At 27.8% G+C, this 15372-nt stretch overlaps 1 protein-coding gene across 1 annotated transcript; it reads right to left on the reverse strand.

Annotated features, from left to right (window-relative positions):
• Nucleotides 1-10277: 10277 nt before the first annotated feature.
• LOC111010304 (uncharacterized) lies at nt 10278-12316 on the reverse strand. Its single transcript, XM_022283662.2, has 3 exons — nt 11991-12316; nt 10895-11100; nt 10278-10811 (listed from the first exon to the last, which is right to left on the reverse strand). Exons 1-3 carry the CDS (start codon nt 12078-12080, stop codon nt 10553-10555), a joined length of 555 nt encoding a protein of 184 aa, XP_022139354.1. The 5' UTR covers nt 12081-12316; the 3' UTR covers nt 10278-10552.
• Between the last annotated feature and the right edge of the window lie 3056 nt (nt 12317-15372).

Raw genomic sequence — 15372 nt, forward strand, 5'->3', positions numbered from 1 at the left:
ATTAATATATATATATATATATATATATATATATCAGATTGGGAATCTTGAGCTGCAGCATTAAAAGTTTTTGATTGTGTTGGAGATTGAGAAAAATAATCTCTTCACATTTTTGTATGATATATATTGCATAGTATGTATGGGTATTGAGTGTAGCCATTTCTTTTTTGAGTGTGGTTGTTATATAATAAGGTTTTAGGGCATATTATTTTTGGTGATTGATACAATTGAATTGAATTTATAGCATATGATTCATAAAGATGTGATAGTGATGTAGAGGAATAATGATGGTTTTGTTTTGTTGTGAAAATATTAAGTGTATGTTCTTTTTCTTTTTTAACTATGATTGATCATATATGTGTTTGGTGATAGGAATATTATTAGTTTCTTTTTATAATTTCAAACATATTTGGCAACGTTGTTTTATCGTTCTCGTTTTTTATTTTTTAATATATAAAAATAGAACTATATTATAATTATTTATTATTTCTTGTCTTTTAAAAAAATGTTTGATAACATTTTATTGTTTTTCCTACTCTAAAATTTTAAATTAGAAAAAGAAAATCTTTTGTATGAAAATTAATTTTTAAAATCGAATATTAAAAAATTTTACATTGTATTTATTTCTAAACATATTTAGCATGCATTTTATAAGTTAAGAATGATAGAATAATTTTTTTTATTTACGTCATAGTATTTGGAAATAAGAACCAAAAACAAAAACTTGATTTTGTTGTTTATAAAATTTATGCACAATTATTAGAAAGCTTATTAAGAATGCGAAACAGACAATTGAAAATAGTTATTAAATGTTTGTGTTTCTCCAATATATATATTTTTGTTTCTTAAAAACTAGAAAGGAGAAATATGAAAAAAAAAATCATGAATGTTATCCAACAAACTCTTAATTTCTCTTTCTTATTATATATTATTTTAGAAAAAAAATTGGATGGAAATAATAAAATTAATTAATAGGAGAGTTATAAGCAAAAATTTCAAATATTTATTTAGAAATTGTTTCAAAATAATTTTCAATTTTTATTATTTCAAAATTAGTTTTGAAAATATGGTATCACTTTATTTTTTAACTCACAAACTGAAATTGTATGATTTAATGTTTAGTTTTGAAAATATGTGAGTAACGAACCATACGAGACCCATTTTGAAAATCAATCTCTAAACTTATCTAACTAACAATTATTTTGAGACATAGTAGAAAAATAAAGTAGTCTCCAAACTTTCAAATACACTGTATCTAAATTATCTCTAAAATTTACGTTAAAAATTGTTATCATTCATGATATATATTTTATATAAAGTATTTAAGGGAAATATATTATAGGCATGTTTTTTTTTTGTTAATTTTATATGATTATAAGATATTTTTTAAGTACAACATGTGAGGATGGAGATTCAAACTTGCGATCTTTTAGTCGAATAATAGATGTCTTAATCAATTGAACTATGCTTATGTTAGTTGAATTAGGAGACATTTATTGCATAGAAGTATTTGAAAGCACATGTAATAGATCAAATTTTAATTTTCAAAATAGATTCAATTTTTTGGGTAAATAATTTATAAGCCACAACAACTATAATATTGATAGACTAAAATAAGAATTCAAGTATTTGTAAAAAGTAGAATCCATAGATCATTAAGAAGCAATGAAAAGAGGTTAATCAAATTTTTGACCATTGAGAATAAAATAACCGAAAAATGGAACTAGATACCATAATCAAAAAATGAAATGTACACTCAAAAAATTTAGGTAAAATCGGAATGTTTTAAAATATATTTGTAAGTATTTGGACCAATTTAACCTACATCGAAGGCTCAACTATATAATTTTACTACAGAATCCCTTCAACATCAGAAAACAACAATACTAAGACGTATGTACGCCTTGTTCAGACCATAGAACGAGACACAAGAAATAGAAATTTTTATCAAAGCTTATTTAAGTTTGTGTTATAAATGTTCCCAAAATTTCAGCTAAATATTTATTGATCTTTTCCTTTTAACCCTTTAAGTGGGGATTAAAAAAAAAATATAGCCAATGAGCTTTTTTTCACCAAAAAAGAAAAAAGAAAAGAAAAAATCTTAAGAGTTCTTGGGATTTGGAAGCACACAGCCATAGGCTGTGTGTGTTGTAATGGTGTTTCTTGAGTAGTGTGATTAATTATTTGGGTGGAATTGGAGCAGCCTTTTTTTTCTGATAGGTTCAGTCTCCAAACAAAATTAATTTTTGAGGTCAAATGAATTGTTCTTTCATATTGTACTTTCCTCATGTTTTATAATTGCATTCCATGTATCATAAATTAGGTCTAAATCCTTTCCAAAAAGGAAAAATTAGGTTTAAATCTTATCTCTTTGGTGGGTTATTTTAGTTTTTTTTTTCCTTCTTTCTTTTGGATTTCTAAAAACTTACTTGTTTTCGAATCTAATAATGTTATTAGACACCATCTGGTGTGATGAAGATGTTTCAGAAAATGTTATTCTTACTTTTAAATAACATGTGTGATCGTCTTTATTTTCTTTATATAAACTATGTTTATGTGATCAAAATAATTTCCACAATCCCGTGATATACTAAAAAAATAATAATTTTACAAAATATCTTCTACTATTTTTTTTTCAAAATTTTTATCATACAATTTAAGTTAAAATCATAAGATTGGAATGAATGTATAAACCTAAACCCAAGCAATATTAAATTTCCTAATTTACAAATACAAAATATGATGATTGGAGTTGAAAGTAAACGATTTCAGGTTTGTCTAAGTGATTATCCAAACCCAAAACGAAGGATCGTCAAATTTGGTATTTTAGTCATGTACTTTTGAATTTTTGTTTCCGTGTAATTTTAGTTTTTGGTTCCAATAATTTTAAAACATTCATTTTAGTTTCTGTGTACCTTCAACTTTTGTTCATTCTAGTTTTTGTACTTTCAAAATATCTATTTTGATCAATATACTTTTAAAATATGACAAATTTAGTGTTTTATCTTCATAATTCTAACACAAATTTTATATACATTGGAAACTCTTTAACACAAGTTTGTGGTTACATTTTAAGAAATTTAGTGAGTAGTGTCATGTTAAAATTATGATCAAAAGAAGTAAGAAAAAATAAATTAAAAATGAAAGGACAAAAATGATCACTTTTTTTAAGTATATAGATTAAAATAAATATTTTAAAAATATAGATACCAAAATGAATCAAAGTCGAGAGTATAAGAACCAAAATAGTATTTAAACAGAAATTTTCCAAAAGGAGGAAGAAAAAGAAGAAATAAAAAGAAATGTTACATTTAGTTGTAGCTTCTAGAAGAATCATTGACAAATATTTATAAAATAAAATATTAAAAGACTTTTTTTTTTTTTTTGGGTAGAATTAGAAATAGAATACCACATCAATAATATCAATATGTGTAAGAAACCTCCTTCCCACTATCTATAGACATTGTCTTTGGATGCTTTTGAATCATCAATAATTAATTCACAAATTAAGATTAATAATTCAAATATATATATTTTAAATACATTATTTCAAGTGAAAGACTATTTGATACAATATATATATAACCTCGTGCCTTGATTCCTCACAGCCTGTATAAAGCATTAAAATATGGGGATAAAAGAATAAAACTTTTTTTCTTATTATAATAATTACGTGGGGTTAAGTTTAATTTGCTCACTTTTATTTTTTATTTTGCAAAGAGATGTTAAGTCAAAATACAATAGATTTTATTGAGTTATTTTAGTCCTACCTCAACTATTTATAAATGAATTTTAAGAAAAAGTAATCGGAAATAAATAGTAGTCCGATTATCTAGTCTTGATGATTATTAATTACATCTTGTTTAGAGTGATGTTTATACCCGAGCTACAACTTGACGAGATCTAGTATCCATTTTAACTCTCCACTAATGATAGAGTCTGTTTGAAGTTTATTTCCATAAATGAGTTGTTATTTTTTCTTTCATTTTTTTTAAAGCTTTCATTTATGAGGTATGTGGCGTTCTTTTGTTGTTTTTTTTTTTTTTTTGTTATTTAGTTGTGTGGATAACTTTCTAGTTGGTACGTCTTATTTGGCGATTGTTAAATCTATTTTTCTATACTCTAACTTTTTGTAAAAAAAATAAATAATAATAATAATTATTGAAAGTTATTTGTCATATATTTTTTTCTTTGGAGTTCAACAATTTGTGGGTTGGAATTTGATTTTCTGAATTTTTATTAAGATTATAATGTTTTAACTAATTCGACAGGTTTGTGTTGATATAGTTGTTAGAGTAAAACAAAAAACAAAAAAAAAGGTTATTTTGAGAAATTAAAATCTGTTTTCAAAGTAATTAAAAAATAGAATTTTTAAGGGTAAAAACTGATTTGGTATGATGACTTTTAAAGATAGTTAAAATAAGAAAAAGTATTTTGTTGTTTACATATATTTTTAAAATTAACTAATTGTACGTAATCACTACTTGTCTTTTTAATTAAAATTTTGTTTAAATGTGTTGTATTTTTAAGTTAACCTATTAAAAAAAAACAAAAATGAAACACAAAATACAAAATATTTTCAAAATTAAAAACAATATTAAAAACTTTAAAATCAGTTAGCAAAACAATTCTTCTAAAACAAAAATTTAAACATGCATCCAAAAAACTCCTTAACACATCAAAACCTGTGTTTTATATTCAAGACAAAATTATTTGTTTTTTAAAAAGTCAAAAATAGTTTTTCAACGACATTAATTCTCCTAAGCAAATACCTAAACTTTTTTAAGAGGAATGATTTTAGAGGATGAAACAAACTTTTCTAGATATGAAAAATTAATGGTAAGATTAAAAGTATAAGAAGAGTATTTTGTTACTTTACCAAAATAGTTTAGTGATAAAAGGGAGAATTAGAAAACACACAATAATAAAAAATAGAAAGAAATAAAAAGTTAATAGACTCAAGTTTTGAGAAAAGCTAAAAATATCCAGAACAAATTAGAATTTAAACCAAATATGCTTGGAAAATGTTAGCTATTAATAAGAGGAAAAAAAAGGGCAAAATAAATTTTTTTCCCTTAAATCTACTAAAACTACTAAAAGATATATATGACATAATAAGCAAGAAAAATATTAGTTATTAATCAAATAGAAAAGTCACTAAAATCACCACTAAATCCATAAACTTGCTGGTTTCGAAGACTAAATCTAAAATTTTTAAACAAATAGAATTATGGTATACACTATGCGTAATCTTTTTATATAATTTAACATTGCGGTATCACTTTTAACCGTCATATTGTTACTATTATTAATATTAATGTCACTAATAAGCAATTGTGTGTTGATGCAACTTGTTTGAGCTATTTTCCCCGGACGGGAATTGGTATTATTGTGGGTGCATTCCTGCGGTTTCCAAATTTGGCATTGGCCAACTTTTTTGAGGTGTGGTTTTCCCCTCTTAAGGCAGAGATTTGGCTAGCGATTTATCTTAACCTTCAAAATTTGATGGTTTGGTTGGATTGTTTGGAGGTTGTTCAGTTAGTGAATGGGGAGGCGACGTCATTGGGAGGAGAAAGGTCTGTGGGTTTTGAACATTTATGAGTTTGGGAAAGAGCTTCCATGAGCTTCGTTTTGTTTACATTACCAAGGTTGATATTTTGAACAAACAATTTCTCGTTTTGGCCTTTCTGTCATTTGGGATAGGTGTTTCTCTACTTGGCTCTTACATTCGACCAGGGGAGGTTTTAGTTCAAATATTATTCATTTCTTATATAGTTTCTCCTCACTCTGAAAAAAAAAAGTTATTAAATTTAATAAATCTCATTAAACTTTCACTGTAACTCTTCAAATGTAATGTTTATATTAGTCTCTAAATAACTCCAAGGAAATAACCACATCAGTCTTTGTCATTATTTTAACTTGTCATCAATTGTCTAACGGATAGATGCATGATGTAGCTTTGGAATGTATATTAAAGCCACATAAGATATAGTTAAGATGAGTATTGGGCATGTTAAAATAAAACTGACAATAGAATAATGACAACAACCAAAATATTTGCGTATATTAGAACTTCGTGAACTAAAATACACATTTTGAAAGTTGAATGACCAATTACAACAAGACCAAGAGTATCTGTCTTTTTCCTTTTTTTTTTCTCCTTCCTTTTGAAAAGGAAGAGATTCACAAGTTGGTGATGTTCATGGATTTGACTTTAAAATTCACAGCTAAACAAATCCCCTCAGCCAACCTCTTCTTTGGCTGCCTCTTTGTACCAAGACACACTGCATCTTTTTGTCTAACACCAGTTTCATGTCCAAATTCAAAGAGCAGAATAATATCTAAATTTCATACATAGAAGCAAACCCAATCATTTCCAAACCCCCATGACATTAGGGTATCTTTTCATTCATACTTCTCATCATCTTTTGCACCAACCCCTGAACTTTGAAAAATGTATAGTTGGTCTTTAAACTTTTATTTTTGCGTATTCTATTAGGTTAAGAGACACGTGTTCTACATGATATCAGTTTTATGTCTAAATTTCAAAAATTGTATAACAAGCCAAGGTTTATTGGATACGAAATTAAAAGTTTAGGGACCAACTATAGGCGCACTTTTAGTTGAGATGATTTGACAAACGTGAACACCGTCGTGTCTGTATAAACAACAAACAATTGTGTGAGAGAAATAAAATGCCCCATTTTTCTTCAAATTAGTTTGCCAATTGAGCTGGTTATTCTCAAACTCCAAATAAATTAAATCCCAGAGGGCTTAAACAAATATGAGCAGCAATTATGTGAAATATAGAAATGGAAGTAAAATATGTCCCCATATAAATAAGAGTGGAAATTCCTTTTTTTTTTTTTTTTCCTTTTCTTTTGAGACAATGGTAGAGGGAAAGTTGAGAGCATGTGGAAGGATATTATATAGAGGGGCCTTTTTTTTCTCTTTTTTCTTTTTTTTTTTTTAATTTTTTTCTTGAGGGATTTGCATGTGCTGTTTGCCCATTAAATTACGAGATTACAGAGAAGAACTTGCAGAAGGGGGGAAATGGGGAGAATTATGGAAGAAGGTATACGTGTATAATAGTCTTTCAACTTTCAATTTTGTGTCTAGTAGAATCGTGATGTATTCGACATTTTTCAAAATAACGGATCTTATTAGACATAAAATTGAATTTTGTGTTGAGTAGAATTCTAATTTTTCAATTTTGTGTCAATTAATCGGTTCATGAACTATTACAAAATTGAAAGTTTATGGAGGAAGGTTGGCAATCATGGAAAAATTGAAAGTATGTGCCTAATAGATCTTTTTTGTGTCTAATAAATCCTCAATCTATTCGACATTAACCGGGTTAAAATGATCTACCTAAAATGTTTCAGTAATTATTATAATTCTATTCCATAATTTATCAAAATCGTATTATTTCAATAATACAAGTGAAATGAATAGTGAATCAAATTACTGGCACAATCGCATAAGTTTATTATTTTATGTAATTTTCTTAACATAAACTATATTCTATTTTCATTAACTAGAAAATTATACACCTCACCAGACGTGTAATTTCGTATCTGTTAGAATATTTTATTCAATAAGTTTCAATAATTACTCAAGTAACAAGGTGCTTTGTTTATAATATATATATATATATATATATATATAGAACCATTATTTGGGTCTTTATGATCATAATCTAACACATTAGATATGTATCATTGTGAGTGTATAATTTTAATGAGTCCATGGGGTAATAATTACGCCTAATTAGATAATTAAAGAAAGTTTTGTTTGATTTTTCTAGTTAGGTTAGAAGGAACAACTCTTGCTAATATTAAAAAAAAAAAAAAATTTGTGTGACATTTGCCTAATTGCCTTTAATATAATGGGTTAATTGATCAGTGCAATTTGATGGGAAGATTAAAAGGAAAATGTTTGTATTTTTCAAAATAAAATAGGGAAAAAAAAGACCTAAATATTCATGTAACTGAACTAATATCGATGTTTGGACTAATTAAACTATGTCTTTATAATTATAAAAAGGATTTTATTGTCTATATATATATAATCTATAATATTTGAAACTCTTTTTTTGGAGCATTTTGTTTTTTATCAAAATTTTATATTTATGATACTGGTCCATGTATTTTTACTTTTTGTTTATTTTAGTTATAGTTACGAAATATCTGTTTTGGTCTTTATATTTTTAAAAGTGACTAATTTGATTCATATTTACAAAATTTTAATACAAATTTTGTACACAATGGAAACTATTTAATACAAATTTATGGTTATATTTCAAAATAAGATAAAAATGAAAATGAAAATACTAAAATGATAGCTTTTTTAAAATATGGAGACCAAAATGAACATTTTGATAATTTATGCTTTAATCCGTTGGACTATGTTTATATTGGCGGCCTAATTTCTTTTTTAGAGTATTAAAATTCAAATGACGTGCATTTAGCGGGTGGTTAGAAAACAGAAATCTTAAAAGTTGAATGAATAATAGAATTATAATCTTAAAACTATATTTGTTGTTTTCAAATATGTGATTGGTAGCAGATTTGAAAATTAAAAGCTCAATTTAAAAATTTGTTCAACGTCTATTTAACAATAGTTACAAACTAAATAGGTAAGTTTAATCTAAAATTACATTAATTAATTTATTAACATTTTTATAATAAATTTTGTATAATTTATTATTTTACAATGCTGTATTATTTATAATATATTATATTTTACATGTTTTAATTTTAAAAAAAATGAGTGAATTTATAATAAAAAATAATATATTTATCTACATTTTTATCTCTTTTTAATGTAATTCTGCATTTTAAAGTTTAAATTACATAAAACATAAAAATAAAATTCCCACGATTTGATCTCAAAAAACAAAAATAGTTTTAAAAAATAAATATGTACTTCTATTTACGGTTCTAAGCTATTTTTATTCTTATCATCATTGAAAAAGCATACTACTATTTATGGCTATTTAAAAATAGACCTAATATATATCACCAATAAAATTTGAGGTTTTTATTTGCCTTTTTAATTTAATTTAATTAATTATTATTAAATTATTTTGTAGTAAAGTTAGAGTTGGGGCCAATAAATTGAATTGCACCCATCTTTATGACGTCACATCATTCTCCACATTAGGTATTTGTCCAAAACAAAAATGAATGCTGCGTTTTGCTCTCTCAATATGTCTAATGTCCTATGTTTGTATCCCATCTTTATATTTGAAGGTAAGAAGAAATTTTTTTTTTAAGATAAGTAATTTTTACCTCTATATGGATTTCCGTTAATTCATCCACTGATTAGGATATCCAAATAATCACTAATTTCAATGAAAATCAAGTTTTGTAGTGGATTAAGTTTGATCAAGATACAAAATAGACCGTTGAATAACTAGTTAAAAAATTCAAGTCCAATGTCATTTTTCTAAGAAATTCTTTCCCATTTGCATTAAACATATGTTTATTATTCCATGGATGCACATAATGATAATACTTTTTTGACGATTCTTCGAATAATTTTATTTGAATGTAAAAATTACAATGCTTTTTCAAATTTAAGGTGAATATTGCAGCAGTCATCTAACTTTAGAACTAAAAGTTTATGATAAAAATTGGTATATCTTACCAAGTCATGGATAAAAATAATATTAAATAATATAATTTGATTCATGAGTCGGTATGTGAATTTGTTTACCATAAATTAGAAACTTACATTAATCTCACAAGCTACCTAAAAATCCAAATTATGGTCTTAAAACTCACAAACTTTTGTACATTTTAAACCCAAACATACCTTACACAAATCCCAAGTTTTCATATTATCCATATTCATTTCTACTCAAACTTTGGAGGAATGCTTTCATTATATAAAAATGAACAAACAAAAACTTTTGTAAATCTACCTATATATTGAGGCCAGGCCATGACAAGAGGACCTAAGTAGAATATGCCAATCACAGTGCCAACTTTCAAGTACGTTGATCCGGATATGACAACTACAATTCTTGTGTTTCTTGATAGTCGTATATTGTATAGACCGTAAGATATGATAATCGCAGTTCTAGTGTCTCTTAATAGTTGTATGTTGTAGGATTTGATCCTGCGGTCGATCCCGTAAAGTGTGAGAGAGGGTGGGAAAGAGAGATTTTGGAGCAAATTTTGGGTGATTCGAAATTGAGAGAGGTTGAATTTTCTTAGCCTTTTCAGCAATATGATGAAATACCCAGTGGCAAAAATGTAAAACAGGATTCATAAAAGAATACAAATATTTATACGAATACAACCAATGTTTCTCTTATTGTCAATACAAATGTAACAATCCACCAAAAAACATGAAGGAAAAAAAAAAAAAAAGAGCCCAGCAGTGGTTAAAAGGGAAACAAAGAGCTACACAAAAGTAAAACTTATGATACTAACGTTTCTTCCTAAGTAAAAACCAATACTTGATATGCAAAATCATCTCAAAATCGGTCCGAGTTCGTCGATAAAATCTGAAGAAAACCTATTAGACTTAATTACGCATACGCTCATTTGTAGGTTCCCATCCCGACGCCAGTTTCTCCGCCGTATGGAAGTAGGCTTTCTCTGGCCTTGGAGTAGAATATATAGTAGAGTTTAGATACAATGGCATTGAAGAAAATGAAGGCTGCACCTGCACCAAAAACTCCCTTCCTCAAAGTTTGGCATGAGGGAGGATCGTCGCTGAACAAGGTTCGGTACTTGGTGTGGTAGGCGTTCCTTACCGACCCCGCCAACAAGCAAACCTCGGCGATGAAGAAAAACACCCTGCAAGATTAACATTGGGAGTTTAGTTTAGTTTCAATGAGGCTAAACTGATGGAGTGAAGTTGAAACCAATTCACTAATTACCAGCAGATTATGAATAGGATAATAGCCCAGGCCCTTGAACCTCCAGGATTCAACGACTTCCCGCAACAAAAGCATCGACTAGCTGCCATTATCACGCCCTGGCTCGCCATGAGTAGTAGAAAAGCACCGACGCCATAGCCCGTCGAGATGTCTGAGTCGTACACACAATAGTTGTGCTCCACTTCTTTATCTTGAACAACCTTGGCCTGTCACCATAAGATCAACCAATTAGCCTATAAACTCAACAACAAATGCTTGAAAACAATGTACCATTATCAGTGCAATGCATCAAATTCTATGTTAGTATGTCATATAGGCATAACTAATAAGTTGAAACCAACTCTTTGATCTTTAAACTAGAGAAGAATCCCAAGAGATACAGAACAAAACCAGTTATCGAGTTTCCGATTTGCAGCTTATTCTAATACAAATGCTTCCATTTAGTAAAGCTTATCAGCAAGATAAGATTCATAACAACGCGAACGAGTAGGTCAAGATTAGATCGTTTTGCAGACTAAGAAGAGGAAACACAGAAGAGAAGAGTTGCAAATTTTCCCCATTGAAGTTAGCAAGAAGCTAAGAAATCTATAAAAGTTCTCTTGTACAACATTTCAGAACAGTTAAACAATTACATTTTAGAAAAAGCCAAAGCATAGTCCTTATTGAACTATAATCTTAGTTTGGTCTTTGTAGTTTGTAATCTAGAAGCTTGAAAATGTCAACAATATTCCCAACATTTCTCTGACATTATACACAATAGAAAATAACTTCCCAGTTACCCCGATATCAATTTCCTGAGCTATGGAAGGACTGATACACCACATTATCATTAATGGGATGAACCAATTTGCAGCAGAAAGCTACAAATCGCTGTTTGGTTGCCGAGAAAACCCCAGAAAAGGCAAGATTCTTCTGTCACCTGTTCTTAATTTTTCTTTCTAATCCTAATTTCAGCAAACCCAGAACGACCCAGAAGCAAAATCGCAGAAACCAAACAGACCCAGAAAGTAAAATACTTCAAATCGACAAAATTAGCAGTAAAAACTAAAAAAGCACTAAAGAAAACGACAATGGCGAGAGAGAGACTGAAGCTTACAGTGCTTCTTCTTTGCTCAGCGGCAACAGCCAGAGCAAAAGCAATAACGTCGATTACCAAAACTATAATCAGAATCAATTTGGAAGCCATTGATTGATGAAATGCTCAGCTTCAGAAGCTTTTTTTTGCCAGATCTGCTCTACAATCTCTTTCTGCACTAATTTTCTCTGGTGGGTTTATATGAGAAGGCAGGGCTGAAGCTCTCCTCTGGTGGAAACAGTGAAGAAGAAGCAAAAAAATGGAAGGGAAGAGAAAATAACGTCTCAACTTCTTACCAGTGGCCTGCGCAAATCCCAATTATGCCCAAAACATTGTCTGAATTTCTGAAAACGCCTGAGATTTCAGTAATGTAATAAAGTAAATTTTTTCTTTTTGGAGGAAAAAGAAAAAACTGAGCTTTCAAGTGTAATGTAACGGCCCAACCAATAAACCAAAGAGATTTGTTTGTGTCCCAAAATTTTAAATTCAAGAATGATTCTAATTTAATTTCTTTCTGAATAACATAAAATATGGGCTATAGTAAATATTTCCGACTAAAAAAATAGGATCAAATTATTTTTACTCAATTTTAATTGAAAAATAATTAAGTTGGACAACAATTAAATGTTTGACAATTAATAGGCAAAACTATAAAGATGGAGTTGAGTTATCAATTTTTTAATAATAATCCGTATGGATAGACACGATCTAAATAATTTTCATTTCAATTTGGTTTTTATAATCTTAAAAATTTTAATTTTGTTTATATGATTAATTAGTCAATTATGTAGTTGTGAAAAAGCATTTCAATTTCTATTCTTAATTCTCATAAGTCCTAATATCCAAAAATTTACTACCGAAATGAGAATAGTTCAATTGTTGTAATTAACATATATCTATTTTTTTTTTTTTTTTACCCTGACAAATTTACTATCTGCATCACAATTTTCTTAAAATGAAAGCAAGAAATTGGGGGGAAAGTAATTCCAAAAAAAAAAGGAAGGGTAAAATGGGTAATTGAGTGAAAAGAATTAGATGCCTCACCTGACTGTCGGTGGGGGAAAATTATGTGTACGAGAGAAGTAAAGAAGAGCAGATGCTTCCAGAACAATTAAAGCCCACCGGCTTTCTTTATTTCCCTTTTTGTCCAAAAATTAAAAAGAAAAAGAAAAAAAAATTGAACACTATTTTAATTTCTGTACTCTCTTTTTCTTTTAAACTAATTTTTGTACTCTCTATATGCTTCTAACTTTGATCTATTTTAATCTTTATATTTATAAAATATTGATTTTATTTTAGTTATTGTTTATAAAATTTTGACATAAACTATATTTGCAATAGAAATTATTTAATGTAAATTTATGACTATTTCTTAAAACATTTTATTGACTATATACCTTGCTAAAATAGTAATAAAAATTTAAAAAAAAAAGAAAAAAATAGAATACTAAACCATTATCATTTACATGAATATTTTGAAATTACAAAAATTAAAATTAAAATTTTTTTTTAATAAAATATATAAAGTGGGAATTCAAACTCACAATTTTTTGATCAAGGACATATATCAATTATCGTTGAAATATGTTCGTTTGGTAAATCAAAATTAAAGATCGAAAGTAGGAAAGGAAAAGAGGAAAAAAAACCAACAAATCCAACGGCTGATCTGACATCCTCTTACAAAATCAACGGTTGGAATTCGCAGAAAGCAGCCTAACGGAACCTTGTGCCACCAGTTTCGGTTGCCTTTCGCAATCTTTTAATTTTTAATTTTTTGTTATTATTCTTTTAAAAAAATTCATTTAGAAAAAAAAAAGGAAAAATATAAAATTTGAGGAGTTTGAGTTGGGTGGCAGTTGTCAGATACTATACAGTCTGTAGACAGACCAATGATACTAACAGTCCAATCAGATGGTGCCATGTCAGCATGCTAGTAGAAGCCTGTGGGCCCAGACATGTCCTAGATCTAGATCCTTGGAGGATGTTTGTGTTACATAGACCTAGACTCTGTCTTTGATCTATGTCCCAATTTATAATACTAATTTAGGTTTTATAATATGGTATCATCATTTCAATTTAAATTCTAAATGGTTTAGAAATCAAATTCTTTCGCTATGTGATGAATTGTTCATTTCTATTAGATAATAGTTGAATCAGATGCATATTTTGGTGTTTAAACTTTTGAGATTTTATATACTTAAAGATCTAGATTTTAGTTTTAGATTTTTGTTAATTGTTCCATAGTTGACAATTTCAAATACAACAAGGTCGTTAACATTATTACACTATAAGCATGTTGGGGGCAACGGATAAGATTAGGTTCAATTACATTTTCATTATTTTCGACTTTTGTTCATTTTTATCCTATATTTTTGCAACGTCTATTTTGGTACTAGAGCCTAAAAAATAAGAAGAGAAAAATACATGTAATCTAGAACCTAAAGCTTTGATAACAAATGTTAGAAACCTTTTAAAATTGGATATAAAAGTCTGGTTAATAAACCCAACCTCAAAAACCTCATAAATGAATGATTGGATTACTTTGTTTTATCAAATAAGGCAAAAAAAAACTTTCCTTGTTTTGAAATCTGAATCACTCTACAAACAAGATAGATCAATTTCACTTGAATAATCTTAAAAATACAAACTTTCACAAGATTGTAGAGTACATTAGTTCTTGGCTAAAATAAAGCACGGATACTCATTTTCATTACATTTCAAATCTATCTGATTGTAAAGAGAACTTACAAGGCTTTATATAGCCTCAAAATACAACCCTAAACCTTCCACTAGGTGTTTGAATAGTGATAACCTCCAAATTTTATGACCGTAATAAGCCATTAACTAAGTAAAACCTAAAAAGTAAATGAAAAATCTTAAAACTACATCAATTCAAGAATTATAGTTTCTAGCCAACTAAAGTTTGAACTTGAGTTCCACAATAACTCATATACTTAGAGTTCATTAAATGCAAGTTCAAGTTCATCTTGTTAACAACTTTGATAGCATGTAGGGTAAAACCCTTCATTTTTATCTCTTTTTTCTTATCATAATTTTAGTAACCATAAGTTTGTATTAATGAGTTTTTATTGTGTATAATTTTTGCGTTAAATACAAATAGGGACCAAATTGATAAAAGTTCAGGGACCATAAAATACAAGAATCAAAATGAACAAAAGTTGAAAGGACAAAAATCAAAATAAACCTTTTAAAAAAACAAGAGACCAACCAAAGTTAAAAATACAACGACTAAAATAATATTTAAACCTAGAGATTATAACTAAAACTCAACAACTACATAAAGCCTTCATCTCAAGATAAAGAGAAAAAAAAGAACACTAATGTATTTGAGCATACTTGCCAAAGATACAATGTATTTCTGCAAATAATGTATACAGCAAGG

The sequence above is a fragment of the Momordica charantia genome, assembly GCF_013281855.1.
Source record: "Momordica charantia cultivar OHB3-1 chromosome 11 unlocalized genomic scaffold, Mcharantia_2.0 BLBB01000011.1, whole genome shotgun sequence".
Lineage (NCBI taxonomy): Eukaryota > Viridiplantae > Streptophyta > Magnoliopsida > Cucurbitales > Cucurbitaceae > Momordica > Momordica charantia.

Excerpts from the sequence above, each read along its gene's own strand:
- LOC111010304 (XM_022283662.2), bottom strand. The coding sequence starts at position 12,080 with ATGGCTTCCAAATTGATTCTGATTATAGTTTTGGTAATCGACGTTATT. Across the intron at positions 11,101-11,990 it reads CTGAGCAAAGAAGAAGCACT|GCCAAGGTTGTTCAAGATAA; the intron begins GTAAGCTTCAGT and ends TTATGGTGACAG. Across the intron at positions 10,812-10,894 it reads ATCCTATTCATAATCTGCTG|GGTGTTTTTCTTCATCGCCG; the intron begins GTAATTAGTGAA and ends TTAATCTTGCAG.